Here is a 20,237-nt window from a genome sequence, read left to right on the forward strand (position 1 = left end):
ACATAGGATAAAGAATGGCGTAGAGTATTTTTCGGCAAGAGATTAGTTAGATATAATATTAATTAAAAAAAGAAAGGATTTTCTCGCCTGAATAATAAAAAAATATTTTAATATACTTAATTCACGTTAATTAATATTGTTTTATTTAATTCTATTTTATCTTATTTCTTTGAAGCTATATTCTTCTAAAACTATTCCTCGTTAATCGAATACACTTTCCGCGTGTAAAATGCGCGAAAAGATAGCGAAATATAAAGAAATCAAAAAATGCAAAAAATAATATGCAAAAAGGATAATCCGCAGACTGGATGATCATAAATCTGAAACTCAGAAGCGAGTTCACGCCATTGCAAACTTGGCAAAGCCGACGGTGGGGCACGCGTGGGGGCCCGGAGGGGAGAAAACTCGTGGGGGCTTCGGCGGGCCCGTCCGTCAGCGGCGGCAGGCCAGCGTTCGGACAGGACTCCGGTGAGTCGCGCGATGCCCGGCGCTTCGCGATCGCCAAACGCTGCTGGAGGACTTTTCTCGGATAAGGAATAATCGACGACGTCGGTAGCGTCGCGGGTGACGAGAAAAAAAAGAAAGAGGGAGAGATCGTTTCCTCACGCGCGAGAAGTGCGTCTTGTTGCGAAAAGTGCGGATCTCTCACCTGGGAGAATCGATGGCCGGCATGGAGAGGAGGCAGCAGCGTCGTCACCAGCGTCGTGACTCGATCAGCTTCCAAGGTTGAAGGCCCAACGCGAATACATAGCCGGTGAGTCATTGTCATGGAGATCATGCGGCGCAGTCTCTTTCCTTCTCCTCTTCGTCTTTGCGGTGAGCGTCGCGTCGAACATTTCGTGCACGTATTTTACGAATTTGTTCACAAAATTTTATTCCATGCCTTCCATGTTTTGATATTGATTGATGCATTCCTGGATCGAATAAAAATAAATTTCATGTATTCTATTTTGGTCGCTAAATAGAAAATTTAGGATTTGAAGCACTATTCCAAAAAATAGACTCGTTCTCATCGATAGTATCGAGGAAAATTTATTTTTCAATTTTTTTTTTTTTTTTGCTTTTATTGCGTGTTTAGATTTGATCGATCTGTAAAAAATATTTTATTACGTGATATAATCTCGTGCAGGTGGTGTGATTTTAATTATATATATTATTCTATATTTGAATGTCCATGAGATTCATCTCATGGACATTTATATTTAGGACTACAATTGATTTTCTCGCATTTGCATAACATGTACAATAACTTTGAATATGAATTAAAAATATAAATTATAAGATCACAAAAAAATTTCCACTGTGCAATATATGTCACAATTTTCCAAAATGAAAACATATCATAATGCTATTCAGAATCTAAGCGAATTAGCCGCCTTCGAAAAAGAAAAAAGGACGCGTTGTTAATCACTTGTTGCTTTCACCGGTACCGGCGAGTCTTTCTCGTTATGCAAAATCAGGTTTCCTCATCGTTGAACCATGAATTAAAAGCTCGCATGCCGCGCAAGTTAAGCTATTTCATAAGTACATACTTTTTCCTTAAGGAAGCGGAACGCGCGACCCACTGATCGACAAGTGATCCTTAAAAATGCGACAACAGAAATGCATGACATTTACATATATTATCTTATAATGCTCTATCACTTAAAAAACTACTAATATAAATTTACTTTCTCTTTCAATTTATTCTAATCCATTAATAAAAACTTGATATACACAATATAATGTGTATAAAACGTATAAAATATAATATAAATAAATATAAAAAATAATTTTTTATACCTCTTTATCTCTTTTGTCATAGAAATCATAAAATATCTTATACCTACAAAACGCATACAAGGCTCATATTTCATTATATTCTAATCTAAATTATAACAGCGCATAATTTTTTACTATGAGTGCGCATGAAACCACTATTTCTACTTGTTTTACATGCGAAGATAATGTCTTACTTTCTTGGGAATGAATGGATTATTAATTGATTAAGTCACGAACGCTGAAAGCTCCCGATTTGTATCGTATAACGCAAAAATGTAGTTCAAGAACTCTTTTTTTTTGGATTTCAGAAAAGGAGCTGGCAGAGCAAATAATAATAAACTTTATATAACTTTATAATTCAACCGGAAAAAATATATCAAAATCACTGGACGATTTTTTAGTCTAGAGATTTAATCTTATATGTAGAAAAATTTTATAATTTTATTCTTTCTTTAGTAAAAATCTTGCGTGAGATATATACATATACTATTGTGCTTTCCTTTCGAGTTTCTAACTTTTAAACCAATTAAGCAAGGAATTGGTAATTAAGCATTAACATTAAAAATTTCTGTTAAAGTAATTTAATTTTGCAATCAATTAACTCGGAAAAACAAAGACTTTAGTTTCTTTTATTTACACCCTTCTCGTTATTTCATATATATCTTTATTCATATTTCCCAAGACGTGTTTTCTTTCATAAATGAAAAGCAAAAGCGCATGCGATCTGAGTCGTCAATTCTTTCGTCGCATTCCGCGCATTTCCTCATTTTAGCGACGCAAGGCTGTCAGCCTACAAGCGGCGAGTAATCGCGAAGCGGAAAGAGATGAGGATACTTTGGGGCGGATATGTCGAAACGTAAATATACAAATTGTATCGCGATCGACAATCTCATTACGATGACAGTCCCTTCGCGAAATCGCGAAGTCACGATTGGTGACTTTAATGAGCGCACACGGGAGTGCTCTTCGATACTTCCTCGAACGCGATGCGATTCTTCGCGCGAGTGATTTGCAATTTCAATTATTTCCCTCTCCTCCTTTGCGTCCTCTCTTTCTGTTCGCGGAGGGGCAGGCAAATAGGAGAAGGGGCTTCGAAGATTGCCTCAATGGAATATTGAAAAATCTAACAACTGACCTCGCTTATATCCTGCATTCTCCGATGAAGTTTTGCGGTTCGATGGTTATTCATCATTGCTTGTAATTAAGTAGTAAAAGTGCTGTCGATATTCATCCGTGTTGTGTAATATTTTTATGGTTGACAGCATACATTTATATTAATGAAATATTAATAAAAATATTATCTACTTTTGTTTAATATAAGTAATTGTTAGAATAATAAGAGCAAGTAAAGATATATTAGAGAAAAATATAAAAATATTTTTTTACTGAAGTACATATCATCTTCCCGATCATCTGATCTGATTTCACTTCGTATATTGAAGTTTCTCTTTTTAAAAAAAAATCGGAACTTTATTATTCGATTAATTAATGATCGTTCTTATCACAATTATACATATGTTACTTTTCTTAATTTTTACCTCTTATTAAGAAATGTTAATAGCAGGTAAGACAAGCAGAAATGCATGTAGAACACATGTTTTTTTTTTGCCTAAAATTGAAATCCTAAAACTAATGACGTTTAATTAATGGAGATAATTAACTATGAATGCATTTCGAATCGTTTGAATTTCGTTTTACACGCGATATGTGGATCTCAACGATTTTCGGAACGTAGACTTTCCACCACAGTTTCTACAATCGTGTATTGCGTGCGCGGATAATTATGCCTGTAACACTGTACGATCTAGGCTACGATGTACACTTTATTTAGGTACATGGACACGCGTGCACGGTTGACTGGCGTACACATGTAGGTATAGAAATCAGTCCGTGGGATTATCTCACAGTAGATTCTAGAGATCATGAAATCGAGATATCGTTTCCGTTGTCTCGGCTGTGAGTCGAGAAATTCCCAAATATAAGCAAAGGCATTTCGCGATCGTAACTTATAATTTTCGTGTACCTAAAAAGATTAAAATCATTTCAACTGAGCAGCTTGAGATAAAATTAAAATTTCAGTTTTTCATAATGCAATTAAGGTATTAATTTAGCACATCTCACCGTGCTAATATAAAGTAATATAATTCAATAAATTTAGATTAACATTGATTAAATATCTTAATTTAAAAAATTGCTATTATTTTAAGTTTTAGATTATAAAATATAAATGTTTAAAAATAAATTTGCTTGATAAAGATAATCTGCTCTTTAAAGAAGATAGAAAACTAGATTTATGGGGAAATTCGGGTATTTTGTGTAATGCCGAAATAATAAAATACTTTAAAAAATATAATTTCTGAAAGAAAATAAGAATGTAAATAAATAAAGCTATGCAGAAACAATTATCGCACTCGCAAGTTCACTTTTGATACTTTTTACAATCCCATTTTTTATCCATTTACATTGTCATAATAAAAATAATCCACGATAGTTATCAGTGTTGTTAAGATTCTAACTTTCACAATGTGTTGGTAAACTATAAAAGTCGGAATCTCGTGCCCGTATATTGCAATATAAACTATCTTATTATTTCTTTATGTTTATAAATATTTTAATTTATAAACGTAAAAAAAAATATTTTATTAAATATAACATTGTAGTATTATAAATAAAATATTATATTTTATATTAAATATATAAAATTGAAAAATATATATATTTGACATGATTTAAAGAAAGAATCATGCAGGTATCTGCATCGTATCCAATGTCAGCAAAACATTCTCGTTTTCAATCGCTTGTTCCTCCGATTACATTAAACAGCGTGACTATGTATTCAGAATCGCGATGCGATTTCGCGATGGCCGTAATAGCGCGATCACGCGACCGGCGATTTTTCCAGGCGATTTTATATTGCGCGTAGCCGCAGCCGTGTTACGTCCGACAAAGATGATGTTGGACGTCACTTTCCGCCTGCTTTCGACATGCTCAGGTGCGTGTGCGGTATAAGACCCGTTTTTCCGAGCGTATCATCGCCGGCCTTTATGAACATCTCACCGCTACCATCGCGCGCACTTTCCTTCTCTCTCGCGGATACGATATTAAACGCCGACAAAAACGCCGTTCGCGGCGGACAACGTTTAATGGAGAATTCATACCGCAAAATCGCACGGTCGTCGCTCGATACAACTGTTGCAGAAACGGGATATGCAAATGAACAGTTAACCGGGCCGCGCAAGAGGCGGCTTTATCGACCGCCCGCAAAAATCACCGCGTTACGCAAATTGAAAAGTACATAAGCACACACCGATTCGGTTCTACACCGGTATATTATACTTTGTAATAGCCATGTGCGTATGCACATTAAATATCACATTTTACGCGCTCTCGAGGTGTTTAAACGCTGAAAAAGTTGCGTTTGAAATACCACAAGACAAGCCGGTTTCTGCATCTGGAAACTTGCCTTTTCGAAAAAGAAAACATTCTGTGAGACACATTCGTCGATGCAGATCGAAAAAATTCCCGCCTCACGTGCGTTATATTTATTAGAATTTGAATTTGTATCGCATATAAAAAATAATTAAATGCATTTCGTACGCGACTTCTTATTATAGAGACGATTTAATAGCATAGCATTATATCAAATTAATTGCAAGATATATATATATCTCTTTATACCGCGAGATAGATCTTCTCTCTTCATTTTCCGAGGCGTCTTTTAATGAGACATGTTAGCCCCGAGTCCATAATATCCCCCGTCCAGTAATGCATGGGTTAGGTTAATCATTCCACGCACGATCGTGAGACCAAGGAAGGATCGCTCAGCGGGAACCTACGCCCATTGTCGTTGCAGGCGACGACGCGACGTGACGAGACGATCGTGCTTGCAAACCCGCAGACTTTTTTCTCTTTCGTATGCGGGTACGATAATATAGGCGCTATTCAAACAAGTCGCTTGCTCAATGCAATGACACGAAGAGACCCCGGAGAGAATCTGCGACCGATGATTTATATCGTGTCCAGAAATCCTCTTTCATCAACTCTGACGCAAAAACGCATAATTTCTTTTCGTTTATTATTTTTATTGTTTTATCTTCTGTAACGTCGCTACATTTGTCTTCTGAATTATATTACAAAATTTTGGTTTTTTTATCTTGGGCCTTTTAAAAAATTCTAGCGAAAAATGAATCGTTTTTATAATATCGTTCTATTCCTTATTGGACACCTATTTATTATAATTTTTTCATTCTTTTTTCTAGTTGCCTGTTATTTCGAGATATTTTGACATGCCAGCGATAATAGACTCCTCGATAAATCTTCGAAATTAATTAATTATGCAAAGTTTTATGAAGTTGGATAGAATATAGACTGTGCCGTTACTTGTATTCGTCAGTTAAAAATGCCAGCTGTTTGTAAGTGTACAGCAGAAATGCTTGTAACGAAGAGGAGAGACTTTGGTTGATCCGTTGATCGATGACTTCACCGATGAACACGTGTTACATCGCAGTCCTCGTTACGATGACATCGCGAAAGATATCACAGTTATTTTTGTGCGAATTAATTCGATGCACATAGTGTGCGTCGTATGATATGATGTTCTATTCTTAAGCTTCTTGTCTAGAAAAAATCTGCAAGTCTCAAATTTGCGAAACTCAGAAACGATTGTCTTAAAATTTATCTCTAAAATTGAAAGATCGCCCCAGTAAAATATAAATAATTTATTTTCGTTTTGGAAATCATAGCCCCAGCAAACAGCACTCTCAGCATTCTGTTATTTTTCTTTTTGATAAGGCAATGCGCGATTTCAACCTTGTCGGTTCTCACGGATGGGCACAGCCTCGTGAATGTTCTTGAGCCAGCTCAGTTTCATACAAGGGACTCGCTGATGAGTCATTTCTAACGGGAAACTCCTGGACGAGAGGTAAAGAGATGTCATCCTATCAGCATCTGGCAAATAGAAATGTGCCTTGTATCATCCGGAATGTTGTTTGAAATTGCTCGCTTCAAAACGGGTTATTATGTAATTTTGCGCATTCCATTTGGCGACATAAATATAACATCTGCGTTAACGCGATCTTAAACTATTATAAGTAACATAAACGACATACTTAAAGAATTCTATGTAATATACTTGATCGGCATGTTTAAAATCTCTGTCGTAAAGCGAATCATGTAAAACAAAATGCTAGAATTTTTATGATCCTACAATAAATTTCTCGGCATATATAATAATTGTATACGCATAACAGATTCAATCTAATTATGCGAGAAAGATTTTTATCATTAATATTTTCATTAAGGCGACGATTTTATATACTTATAATAAACTTACGTGATGATTCAATAAACATTGGATACATATTCGCCGGACACCCGATACATTTTCGCGCTCGCTTGGAACTCGGAAACATGAACACAGTTCGCATACCGCAAACTAACACATACGCGGGGATAAATTAAAACCTGTCGTCGCACCAATGAAGCAGATGGTTTATGTATGCGTTTCTTACCGCGATTCTCAGGTAGCTTGAAATCATCGATCCGCGATATAACGTTGTTCCATTTGCATCGACGCCGAGAGAGATAAAATGAGCGAGGCCGGCTCTCTCTCACAGACACCTCTAATTAATTTAATCTCGTCTTCCGATGAACGTCTCTCGATACACGGTCTGCGCGAAACTCGCGCGGTGAGATATCCTCGGCAAACACACCGAAATTCATTAAAGCGATACGACTATAGAATTCGATGTTAACCTCGAGAATAATGGAGATTGTTGTAATTGGCGCTGCTAAGATTAACAACCTTGATCCTTTTAATCGGGTCGTTCGTGCGTGCTCCACTCTTGCAGAAATTTCATCAAGATGGAACTATAAGCGTGAGAGAACTGTTCCACTCTAGAGAATTTATCAAAGTATTCTTGTAACATCGAGATTCCTAATTATTCCGTCGCGAATCGATTTTCACGTCCGGACGTAACGCTTTTACGATGCGGAATACGCGTTATTTGACCACCCGATACGAAACGGATCTTCGCGCGACGTGTCAAAGATATAAGCGTGCGTTCGCACGACGAAAAGTCATTAAACAGGTGCGGGCCGCGTTTTTAGGTCGCGAACACCACCGTTAAATGGGATGCTGTGTTCATCTTCGAGACAAACGTATACACGCGTTTTCTCGCGTGAATGCCGATGATATCCTCACGACCGGCTACCTGGCGCTACAACTTCGAGCTTATCCGATAACGTGATGAATCTCTGATAGCTGCTTGTGATTCTATCGGCGCAATGCGATGCAATAAACAGGAAACGTAATTAAAAAATATCGGCAATTAAGCAGAAAGTATAATAAAGATAAGCTTTATAAAGTGCTAGAAAATAATATATAAAGGTGGGAAAGAAATAAAAGTAATACATTAAAACATTAATGTAAGACTGTAATATACAAGCATAAAGATAAAATTGAATAGTAAAAAGACGGATAAAAATTAATAATACAACATGGTCACACCTTCTCTCAGAAAAAAATTTTTACACACATAAATGTGAATTTTAAATGCATTTCAAGCGCGCTTTGCATAAAATCTATTCGTGATACGATAAAAAAAGCTGTAATAAAACATATAAAGATTAAATAATAAAATTAAATAATAAAATAAAATGTTAAGATAAAAAAGACTAAAATAATAAATGTACACAGTATTTTTTTTTTAAGAAATTTGTAAACCGTCAATTTGAGTAAAACCGGAAACTATTATAACGACAGGAAAAAAATATCCAGTTATGTGAGATGCGACAAATTAAGGATGCGAGACCTTATATACGGAGAAAGTCCATAATAATGTCATCTAACGAGTTATCAACGCCTAGGTGTATGTCGGTGAGATTTTGCAAGAAAACAAGTATTATTCGCTTGTGTCTCAATATCGTAATCAATCTAGAATGTCGCGGTAAAAAGAAAGATGAAATACATAAACTAGAATTTATCAACTCCTCGACTATTTAAAGCCTGCTCCGGTAGCCACCTGACATTTTGCCGCACCGCTTTTCGTAATTGCGTCATTAAACGTACTGTTATATACACTACGATATTACCACAGACTCCTGTATATTTACGCCAATCACACTTATATGTACCACGAGGCACACTTACTTTGTAAAACTCGCGAACGCAACTGCTTCCTGAAATAATAGCGTGATAAAGTTGATATTACACTGCAACATGAAGTCTTTTATGAATTTTCCAAAATTTCAAAAATGCAAATTGCTTGAAAGTATTTTAATGATTAAGAATAAAAATTATTTAAGCTATAAAATAACATAGCAGGAGAAAGAATTTGTAAATGCTTAACAATGCAGAGGCACGCAGGTAAACATACATCGATATTATACAGTGTGTATTGAAGATGCATTCTCTGCACCCCCGCGTTTTCTTATGGACGATCGAGCGCAAGCACAAGAACAATTTGCTACATCGCGATAAAATTCGACGAGGCCGTATTTCTTTGTTCGGCCAGAAACTCCGTTACGATACTTCCATCTTCAGTTCTTTATCGGTAGAAAGAATCTGAAGGAAGAACGCGTCGTGCAACTTATTGAAAAAGTTTCGAATTTTTTAGGAGAAGAAATATTATATTGCATCTTTCTTGTACGTGAAAAATTGCTATACTATAATTTAATATAGGGAAGGAAACGCGGAGCATTCCTAGATGATACGATGAAGCCTACAATTGGCCTTTATTGAAATTTTATATCACAGTCTTTTTCTTTCCTAGCTCTTTCTTTCTCTCTTTTCTTTTTCCTTACAAAGAATCTCCCTTCCTTTATCTTTCTCATATTTCCTTGATTTTCTCGAATAGAAGAAATAAATCTGCTATAAAATCGCGGTGATGGATGTGGTTATATTCGGACACGGTGTATAATCGCTGAGAATCACGCCGCTGGCATTCCAAGGAGCCGCGCAAATAATCGGCGCGCCTTTGAAATTACCTCGACGCTCTTGCTTGTGAGGCAAATCGTCGTTATTCCGGCCACAGGTACCGCAGGACTTTCCAGGATGAGCCGAGTAGATGTACGGCGAAGGAAGAGAATTCCTTCTTGTACATGCAGGGATCTTTTAATAACAGCCTCCCCGACTTATCTTATGCGATAAATTTGATCGGGCGCGGACAGCCTTGCGGAGGCAATAGCGATAAATCCACACCAAATGTATTAGAGGATTTTTTACATGAGGAGATATTCGTTGTATGAACGTTTTCCTTTTTCATATTCTCAATTTAATTTATCTCCTCGTCGCGAATACACATCGACATTAAGCAATTTTTTTTCAGCACAGAAATTATAATAGAATTCTCATATCAATGAGATTTTATGAAAAGTCTCATAAGATTGTAAAAGTAAGATTCAAAAGTAAAAGCATTACATTATATACAATGTCAAAAAATTATTTAGAAAAAAAATATTATTTTAGAAATATATTATTAATATTTTTATAATAGAGTATATAAAAATCTCTTCTTTGCGTACTTGCTCTCTTTCTTCTTCCTCCCTTTTCCCTTTATATTAAAAATTATATAAATATATTAAAAACATTCCATCAATTTTGTAACCGTATGTTTCTTCAATATTTTTTTCTTTTTTGCCCTATTTATATATAAATAGTTTTGTATAAAATTATAATAAAATAGTGATCGCTTCAATTTTCGATCTTTGACAAAAATACTCGTGAAAGAGAGCGTTCTTTTTGCTGACTTTTCCTTTCAGCGGCACTAAGGCGTGGTAATTAAAATAAGAAAGAACAAAACATTTTCTTATTAACATTTATTCACGGGGATTTAACCGATCGCTTCTATGATCTCTGCGCAGTCACCGGAAAATATGGGCTCGGAAGCTTGGGAGCTGGAGAGAAGATACTCGGTGCCGGGAGCTCTAGACACCAGGGGACTGGAGCCGCCAGCCAGCGAGGATTTGCACGCATGGTCGATTTACAGGTGAACACACTTGTACTTAAAGTGGAAGCGTGTGTAATCTACGTCGTACATCGTCCAATTTGAGCCTCACTGGAGGCGGAACACCAAAGCGAATGCCCACAGTGAATTTTTTTTACGACATACTACGTAAAAAGAATCGCTTTGTCGGGCTTGTTCATTTACAGCGCACTATATATGGCACTATACATGGCATTATTATATTACAAATATATCTTTCTTTCAAATGTAATGAATATTAGCAACAGTAAGCAACAGAGAATCTTTGACAAATTAAGAAGAGTAATAGCATTATTCGCATTTGTATTTTTTATATAATAATAATATTATTTTTTAATATTATAAAATTTATATTATAAAAATATTCTCCCAGGCAAAACCTGAACTCGGATTTCACGGATTCCGCGCTCGGCTCGGCCGAAAAATCGCCGCTGCCTTATGGAAATTTCCAACTTCGCGACTCCACGGTGCAGAGCATTCTGCGACATCCGCGATACGGCCCCAAGAGCCCACTTGCCAACAATTCCTATACTTATTTAAAATTCGGCCTGCCGCGCGTCCTGCCACCCAGCTCGCGGAATCGCGATGGCTCCAGCGGCTACGATTCCAGCGAGGAAGGACGACGCGTATCGCACGCAGGTACGCATCATACACTTTATATGCGACGAATATATTATGAGATTTAAAACGGATATCTCTTCTATTATATAACTGTACATATTTTTTGTTATATTTATATATGTATATTATAAGTTAAATCTCATTTTTTTCTATGGTATTCTTTAATTATTATTAAAGAATTCTATTTTCAGAATATCTGAAATAAATGATAAGTAATATATAAAGATAAAATATGTAAAGTAATATATAAAAATTATTTTAATTTTTGTACATTATTATATACATATGTACAATATTATAATATAATAATATATATAAAAATTATAAAAAATTTATTAAAGTTTCTCGAATGATGATATTTCAAATATTGATAAGGATATTTTCTTTTTCATGAATTATTCCAAATTCAGGTGTTCCGATGCACTCGTCATCAGTTATGCGATCAGCTAGAAGCGATCCGGACTTTAGGCACGTCCATGCGGTCCCGAGAGAGCAAACACACTCTCAATTAACTATCGCGAGGGATCATCCGAGGCTAAGAAGTGCCAGCGAGGCTAATCTTCTGCAGAGCGCGGTCAGGACCAATCGGCGGCACAGCATCGCGCCGATCGATCCTGGATACATAACGCATGGTGCGGGAAAAAGAGAGAGAGAGAGAGAGAATTACGATCTTTAGATTTATTTTAAGAGACGTTAAGCAAATAAGATTACTTAAAGCTCAAGATTTTTTGTTTTTCTTTAAATCGATTTCTTTCTATTGCGAAGCTTTTATCATCGCGATGATTGCGCGTTTCGCATCATCTTCCTTACGTTACAAAAAAATTGTTAAATTTTGAATGGCAAAGTGAGTCCGAAGTATCATGCGTGATCGTTTGACAGGACATCCAGGTATCCTAGGACCGGAAAGTTACATACTGCCATTGAGACCAGTGCCGTTGCAGCATCCTCATTTGCAGCTGCGGGGTGTGGAGGCCGCGGGCTCGGACGGGCTGCCGCTTCTTCGCGGTATTACCCTCGAGGCCGGTGCCGCCGAGGTGCTGGCCATCATGGCGACTACCGAGAAAGAAGGCACGCAAATCGTCGAGACAATCGCGGGTAGAAGGCGTATAAAGCGGGGCGATATTCTGCTCAATGGAAGATCGGTATCGGCACGTACTCTGAGGTACTTTCTAATCTTCTTCATGTATGGTACGCTTTCCTGTAGTACGCGGCAGTGAGTCACTAGGCATGTTGCACGATTGATAGCGTTATTTCGTGAAAGAAAAATTTATTTTATTTGCCCCGTAAATTTTAATCTTGTTCTAAGATTTTTCACAATAAAGATGGATCAATTGATTTATAAATTATAATATATTTATGCATATATAAATGAAGTAAAAGTAAGAATAAGAGATTTTTTTTTATGGCCAATTTCAATAATATGTGGTAATTGCAGCTTGACTCATTCTTCGTTTCTTTCTAGATCATAGCGCTGGCTACGATCCAGGTAGAAAAAAAAATTAGTTAATCATGGCTGTAACGGTAAACGACATTAGCGAAACAGGCTATAACTAGCAAGTAGTAACCAGCGAAAGAGTATTAGCATGCAAATTTTTATGTAGTTGAATAATAAGTTGAATAACAAGCAGTGCTCATTATTCAATTATCGCATCAATTGTCGCTTCCGTCATTATTGCTTCACATTTAATCTTGCGTAACTTTTCAGTTTTGTATTATTTAAACAATTTTACGTACGTATCAAAAATATGTGTTAATTTTTATTGCATGAGAATATTCAATTCTTGGCTTTTATTTTCCTCTTGCCTTGTGTAATGCTCATTATATAAAATTACGATAAATCTCGCGCTTCGCAAATTATTTTTATATTCAGATTCGTGCGATTCTTTGGATATCGATTAAGATATTCGCCAAATTATATAAAGTTGATAATTTTAATATTAAATTATTTGAATATTTTTGTATACATATTTAATTTAAAATAATATCTCCTTTATTAGAGTGGCTCGTTTGATTATTAATGTCGCAAATCAAAACAGATCCCGTGTCGCTTACCTTCCAACGGAGAGTGGTTTGAGTCCCGGACTGACGGCTCAGCAAACTCTCAGTTTCTACATGTTGTTGAGAGGCGGCCGCAACACCACTGCGCTCGAAGCTGAGGCCGTCCTGCAGGAGCTCGGCTTGGAGGCGACCAAGCACTGCCTTGTGAATACTCTGACGACTTCCGAAGCTCGACGACTGGCTTTAGCTTGTCGCCTGTTACAAGATTCGCACGTCCTCGTCTTGGACAGGCCCACTCATGGTCTGGACATCTTCGATGCCTTTTTCTTGATCGAGTATTTGAGGCAGTGGGCTAGCCGCGGTCAGCGGCTCGTCATCCTCACGTTGCATCCGCCCACGTACGAGATCCTGACGATGGTGTCGAGGGTCGCGCTCACTTCCGGCGGTCGGATCATGTATTCCGGACTTAGGAGAGACATGCTGCCATATTTCGCGCTTGCCGAGTTTCCCTGTCCTCCGTTCAAGAATCCGTCCGATTACTATCGTACGTAACAAAAAAAAATAATCTTGATTAAATCTCACAAATAAAATACGATAATTATTAGATGAAAATTATTACACAATTTAACACAGAAAATTTTTTTTTTTTTTAACAAAAGAGAAAGGAATTTGTTGTCAATTATGATTAATAAAAGATATATATTTTTAAATATTTTTAAATTAATTTTTTTGTGATAAAAATATAACGGATTCTGCAGAAAATATATTTCTTCTCGTTTTATCTAAAATAAAAATTACATAAATATTTGCTGATTTATATGAAAATCATTTTTATCTTACAAAAAGAAATCAAAAAAGTTACTAAATTTTTAGTCAAATTTCCGAAGTAATAGGAAAAAAAAAAGAACAAATCTTTTTATGCAATTAAAATTTTAATAAAAATTGAGTTTCTCACAAATCGTTTTGCAGAATAATAAAAAAATGTAGACATACGAATAATGTTATTTCTCTTTGTTTCAGTCGATTTAGTGACACTGGATGACTTATCGGCGGAAGCGATGCTCGAATCCTCGCAGAGGATAGATCATCTCGCGGAATTGGCCAGGACGAGGTTACCTCCGCTCAGCGATCCTGGACCACCCGGCGTGCTTCCGCCCTCGAGATCTGGTCCCAACATATTCCTGCAAATTTATGCGTTATTATTGCGAACGCTTATTTACAGTCAACCATGGACGTTGACGCGATTGCTGCGAAAAATCATAATCTCCGCGTCGCTCAGTATTCTACTCGGTGCAATATTCTGGGACGTTGCTAGCGAGTCAAATTTATATCTGAGAGACAGAATAGGCTATCATTATGCTAGCTTGGGCATTTTCTTCTGGCCTCTGAGCCTCCTAGCAATGTGCGACGTAGCCAACAGCAGGCCGAACGTAGAGAGAGATATCAGGGATGGATTGTACAGCAGATTTATTTACATCCTCGTAGAGGTAAATTTAAGTTTATCAAACTTCCAAAAATTATCTTGGTGAAAGACATATGATTTGCGAAATTGAAGAGAGTAAGTGTTTCAAAAAATTTTTAGAAAATTATTGAAAAGAATGAGCTTTTAAAAATATTTATTATCTATTATATTATTTATTATAATAATATATTATCTACTATGTTCTTTTGCAAGATATAAAATAAACAAGTTATAAAAACTTCTCCTTTTATATACACTTATTTTCTTTTTTCTCGTTATATTAAAAGCTTTTATAATATAATTTTTAAGATGTTTAAACAACTTCGCGAATGACTAAAGTAATATAAAGCAAATATAAGAAAATAAATGTTCTAATTTTAATTTGCAATATAAAATAATTAAGATTAATATATGTGTAAATGTAATTTACATAAAAATTGTCCAAGATATTGTTAATCTAGAAAAAAGAAAGAATATATAGATAATTTATAAGATATTGTCAAGTCTGAGATTTTTAGAGAAAGTACTATAAGTAGTATTTAACATTGCTTTTTGTTCTCAGCTCATCTGCGGCGTACCATCCTGGTGCGTAATTTATCTGATATACCTGGCGCCGGCGTTCGCCATGTCGGGGCTGCATTTGGTACCGGACGAGAACCTGACATCGCTATGGAACTACCTCGCTGTCGGTCTGCTGTATCTGATGCTGCAGCATCTCATATGCACCTTCTTCGCGCATGTGTGTAAATCTACGTACCTGGCAGCGCTGTTCGCCGGCGTGGTGATGGGCGAGATGAGCCTGGCCGGGGGCGTCACTCTGCATTTGGATAATCTGCCGTCGTGGTATCAGCAGATCAGCATGTTGCAGTGGTCGTTGTCGTTGCTGCTGCCGCGTCTGCACAGAAGCGAAAGCATGAGTAAACTGGCCAACTGTAGGCCCAAGCAGATTCAGCGGCAGGATATTATCATCCAGGCGGCGTGCGAGCCACCCGATGGCGCGTTAGCCCTTCGCGAAGTCGCTCTCGACAAGCTGAATGTACGCGGCGAGTTGTGGCTGGGCACCGGTGTGGCTATTATGGCCTTCCTGATCGTTCTAGGTTTCCTGTGCGTCAAATACGCGACGCCGAAGAGGCCCAGAAGCGCCCCAAACAAACCCTGATTCTACTACACGAGAGGAAATCGCGTAAAATATAAAATCGAGACAATGTACAATTCGTGAGTTGTGTGAAGTTGATTTAAGCAGAATTTCATTCTTCGTCTCGTAATGCTGTTCTCGTCAAAGTAATTTTTTAGAATTTCTTAAAGATTGAAGAGCACATATTAAAGATATAAGCGCGACGATAATTTCTTTGGATTATGACAATGAAACGTCTTAAATATATCACTTGCTCTCTGAGATAGTTTTATTAATTCAGTGTGCCAAATGGCTGAAATAAATAGTATTTTTGTGAAAACTGAGATTTTTTAAATAGTTTTCTTGAATATTATTTTCGACAGTGTAGTTTATTTGATATCTTTTATCAAAAATTTTTATTTTTGTGGCGTATGACCGAAAAATTCAAAAACTGAACTTATCACGTGAATTTTCCTATATATAGTGGAAGATATTTAAAATCTTGATGAACACCGGCGATATCGCCGATGCCATCTGGGTTTCCTGTTCATCAAACTTTAACAGTAGGATTTTAATAAATGAATAGAGCTTTTCTCTCTCTCTTTCTCTCTCTCGATGCAATCTACATACTTCGCACTCGTAATGTCTCATTAATGTCTACTCCATTGCGATTCTTTAAAGAAATAAGCTTTAGGGACTCGCAGAGTAGACACGCGGGCGATATAAAGTACAAAACTCATAACGAGACATTACCTTATCCCATACCAGAGCCCGCCGTTTATACAACAAACACGCTTAATACTTTATATATTGTCTTAACCGTATTGTTGTAATCGTATTAAATATATTCATGAAATGAATAATTTTGCCACTTTCTTTTATTCCACACATATCCTGAAATTAAAAAAAAATTGCGTATTATTGTTTCACGAACTTAGATCGGTAAAAATTTGTAGTAATGATATATTATTTCAATACAAATGTTATTTATTCATATAACTATTTCAGATCTTCTTAAAAGAAAAATTTTTAGAATTAAAAAACAATAAAAAAAATTATATTTATATATATATATGTATATCTCATTAAAAAAACTATTTATAATGTGTGTAGAGATAAAAGATTTAATATTATTCTTTTCGGTTGTTTCAAACGGGCTGAATTTTTTTGGATTCATTATTTTTTATTAGCGAAACATAAAATCGATATTTTCTGCAAGAAATTTTGCTACCAGCGGATAGTATCTACAACAATTCAACAATAGATAACTGATTTGTTCCATATTAGCAAGTCTCCGTTCGTAGGCTCCATCTAGAAATTGTAGCCGCCGATATCGAAGATACCTGTCATATAATTATTAATTTTTATCGGAATATGTATAAAGATATCAGCAAAGAGAATATTTATATTTGAAAAAACGCCAATTTAACGAATCTTTTAAAAATACGATAATCCAGCGGAGCGGACTTGAGTGTTACAAGAGAATCCTTTATGAGAGAAATCAAAATCGCGTATGTCATATAGCCAAAGTTCATTTTCGCATTTCCATCACAGATTGTTTTAAGATCGATAAACTGCCACCCTTCGTAGGTGCTGTACTACGCAAATCAAGTTATAAAGAGCTTGCGACTAATAAACGCGGGCTTTAGACGTTTATTAGAAATCGATACCACGTGGAGCAAATTTATCTCGCGGATGACGCATGTTAAGAAATGTAAAGTGCGATTAAAAATAAGAACGATTCGCTTTTTTGTCTCTACATCGATACATTGTTAACGTAAGTCTTACGTTATTATTTTATTAAAAGTTCTAAGAAACTTGTGCACGCGCGTTATTCCGCGTTTAATTCGCGGAGAGAAAATTAATATTCTCTTTTTTAAATGGAATAAATGTATTTTCATTGAAAAAAAGAGCAATGAATAACTCACTCATAGCGCCTCGGTTATAAGAATAGTGATGTGTACTACAAATCAGTGAATTCTTACTAAAGAATTAGTTATTGGTAGTAGTTATTTCAAATATTTTAAAATGTGTGTCTCTTTCATATAGAGTATCTCTCATTATAGTATTATATTTAAAATAAATTTGTAGAGCAATATATTTTATTATAGAGAAATATTTCTGAGTTTGACTAAAAATTGTTCATTCTTTTTCTAACATGAATTTATCACATTTTAAGTAAAAAATAATATATATATATATAATTCTGAATTTAAATACGTGTTTCATTCCAGATATGTGCGTGTGTGGGTTTCTCCTATAAAAAGTATTAATCCAAAATAAATAGAAAAAGCTTTAAAAGTCACATTTTGCAAATAGGTTCAATTTTTCAATAAATGTTATTGTTATAATCCGCAAAACATAAGCGAGAAACAAAAAAACAAAGTGTGACCGTTTTCACTGAAGATTAATAAATTATTTACCGATGCTCGACAAAATTTTATATCGCTGCTTTAATCAGTGACATTTTCAGTGATTCAGTTTAAGAGAGTACGTGTTTTAATCAGATCCAATCTTAGCCGCGCGATAGCGTGTTCCACATTTAGCATCGCTTTTACAAATGTGGGCTGCTCGATTAGAAGTTTTATTCGGTCAATATGCAGCATATCTTACGGACGTAAATCAAGACAATGACATTTAAAAGATTAAATATTGCTTGACCGCTGCTTTTATATCGCGTCGAATAATCCGATCGCTCATCGCAATTGATCTTTGCGAACTCTCGCTTGTCGTCACAGTCATAGAAATTGCGCGTCACGAGTGTCGCAATGATAATTCACTTTTATGTAAGCTTACTTTCATCGAGTTTGCAATTAATTACGCCAATTAACGCTGTCGAGAGCGTTCGTCGAACTCGACCGACGAGCATGTCTCGCCGAGTAAGATCTCTTATCGCTGTCGCACGATAACGACCGAACGATCGTGCAACCAGATATGACGGATAAAAATCGGCAAGAATGGAAGAACTCCATTCACGCGTTGATTCATATATATGTACTCTTAACTCACATGATTGTCGTCGAGATTATGGATATTTCGAAAAAAATGTATTTATCTGTCACTATACTTCATCTTTCGAACTACTCTGCAAAGTAAAATTTCATCGATAATTGCATTCTCGCATTACTTATATATATATATATATATTATATATATTATATATATTGCATTATTTAATGTACATTTCATAAATATCAGCATAATTTTCGATGGAATTCTAATTAGAGCGAAAATTACATTAAATGTTTTTCATGAGATATCATTAATATCTCTACTGATAATTATATATTGTTGATAATATGTATCCAATATTAATTTATCAAGTAAAACGACGCTCTCTTTTCCTCTCATTTTTTCCCTTCACTTTTGCACGCATCAACGCGAAAAATTACATGATATCTTTTCATGACATAGCAAAAAGTGAATGAGATGTTTATTAAAGGAGAATATTTAAATTTTAGAACTTGAAAAAAAGTCTAAATTTTCTCTCTTTTATAATATTTGTGCGGATTAAATTTTTTTCTCTTTTATGAACAAATGGGCGGCATGATTACACTGGGGAAATATCGTCGGTAAATGTCAGTGATATCGTAAAGAGAAAAAATTAGTATGATTTTCGAGCGAGTTTAAACTTTGAATTTTTCATTATTCAAATAACGCGAAATTAGTTTAATTTGCACGCGAAGAAAAATGCAAACGTTATATTCAACCCAGACTAATAATGTCCATTTTATTTTACAAATACTAGATCGTTTTATAATCCGTAGAATATTTAAAAAAATCGAGCCGCACAGTTGATTAAATTCATAAATGATCAAGTTTCTAATAGAAGCGTAATCGATACTCAATCGCTGCTTGCAAAAGATCCAACGGCTCACTTTCGTGCCATATTAGGGAAATTCGATATTGTGTAACATTATACAAGGTATATTAGGTCGCGTGCCAATCCCGTAAAAAGGATTCTATCTACGCGAATATCGGAATTCGGAGCTTGGATATCGAGTCTAAATAAAGCGAAGCTATTGAGTAGAATCAATTGAGGCTCAATATACAAGATGTTTCATAGGTAACGCGACCAATTATACACGAGACTCGTGTCTTTCGGCGGATGTGTGATGAATTTCCGGCAGATTAAAAAATATGAGCCGTATTTCGTGTGAATGTTAAACTAATTTTCAAAGTAGATTTATTGTTAGAAGGGTAACTTATGGCGGGATTTCGTTCGTCGGAGTCTTTCGCTTGTGAAACACTTGGTACATAAGCTGATTTCTCAATGAATCGACCTTTGTACGAGTCC

General features: G+C 35.7%; 1 protein-coding gene across 2 annotated transcripts; it reads left to right on the plus strand.

Annotated features, from left to right (window-relative positions):
- Positions 1 to 445: 445 nt before the first annotated feature.
- LOC126851388 (ATP-binding cassette sub-family G member 8) lies at positions 446 to 16,803 on the plus strand. Of its 2 annotated transcripts, XM_050595306.1 has the most exons (8): positions 446 to 754; positions 10,624 to 10,748; positions 11,119 to 11,384; positions 11,777 to 11,998; positions 12,246 to 12,528; positions 13,403 to 13,908; positions 14,385 to 14,851; positions 15,389 to 16,803. In XM_050595306.1, exons 2-8 carry the CDS (start codon positions 10,636 to 10,638, stop codon positions 15,983 to 15,985), a joined length of 2,454 nt encoding a protein of 817 aa, XP_050451263.1. In that variant the 5' UTR covers positions 446 to 754; positions 10,624 to 10,635; the 3' UTR covers positions 15,986 to 16,803. The 2 variants fall into 2 exon arrangements, with proteins under 2 accessions (XP_050451263.1, XP_050451262.1); XM_050595305.1 differs by lacking the exon at positions 446 to 754 and having other exon boundaries at positions 10,609 to 10,748.
- The last annotated feature ends 3,434 nt before the right edge of the window (positions 16,804 to 20,237 follow it).

This window comes from Cataglyphis hispanica, chromosome 8 (assembly GCF_021464435.1).
Source record: "Cataglyphis hispanica isolate Lineage 1 chromosome 8, ULB_Chis1_1.0, whole genome shotgun sequence".
In the NCBI taxonomy this organism is placed as follows: domain Eukaryota; kingdom Metazoa; phylum Arthropoda; class Insecta; order Hymenoptera; family Formicidae; genus Cataglyphis; species Cataglyphis hispanica.

Coding starts and splice junctions, on each gene's coding strand:
- LOC126851388 (XM_050595305.1), top strand. CDS start 10,609: ATGATCTCTGCGCAGTCACCGGAAAATATGGGCTCGGAAGCTTGGGAG. Junction 11,385..11,776: donor ACGACGCGTATCGCACGCAG/GTACGCATCATA, acceptor TTCCAAATTCAG/GTGTTCCGATGCACTCGTCA. Junction 12,529..13,402: donor GTATCGGCACGTACTCTGAG/GTACTTTCTAAT, acceptor AAATCAAAACAG/ATCCCGTGTCGCTTACCTTC.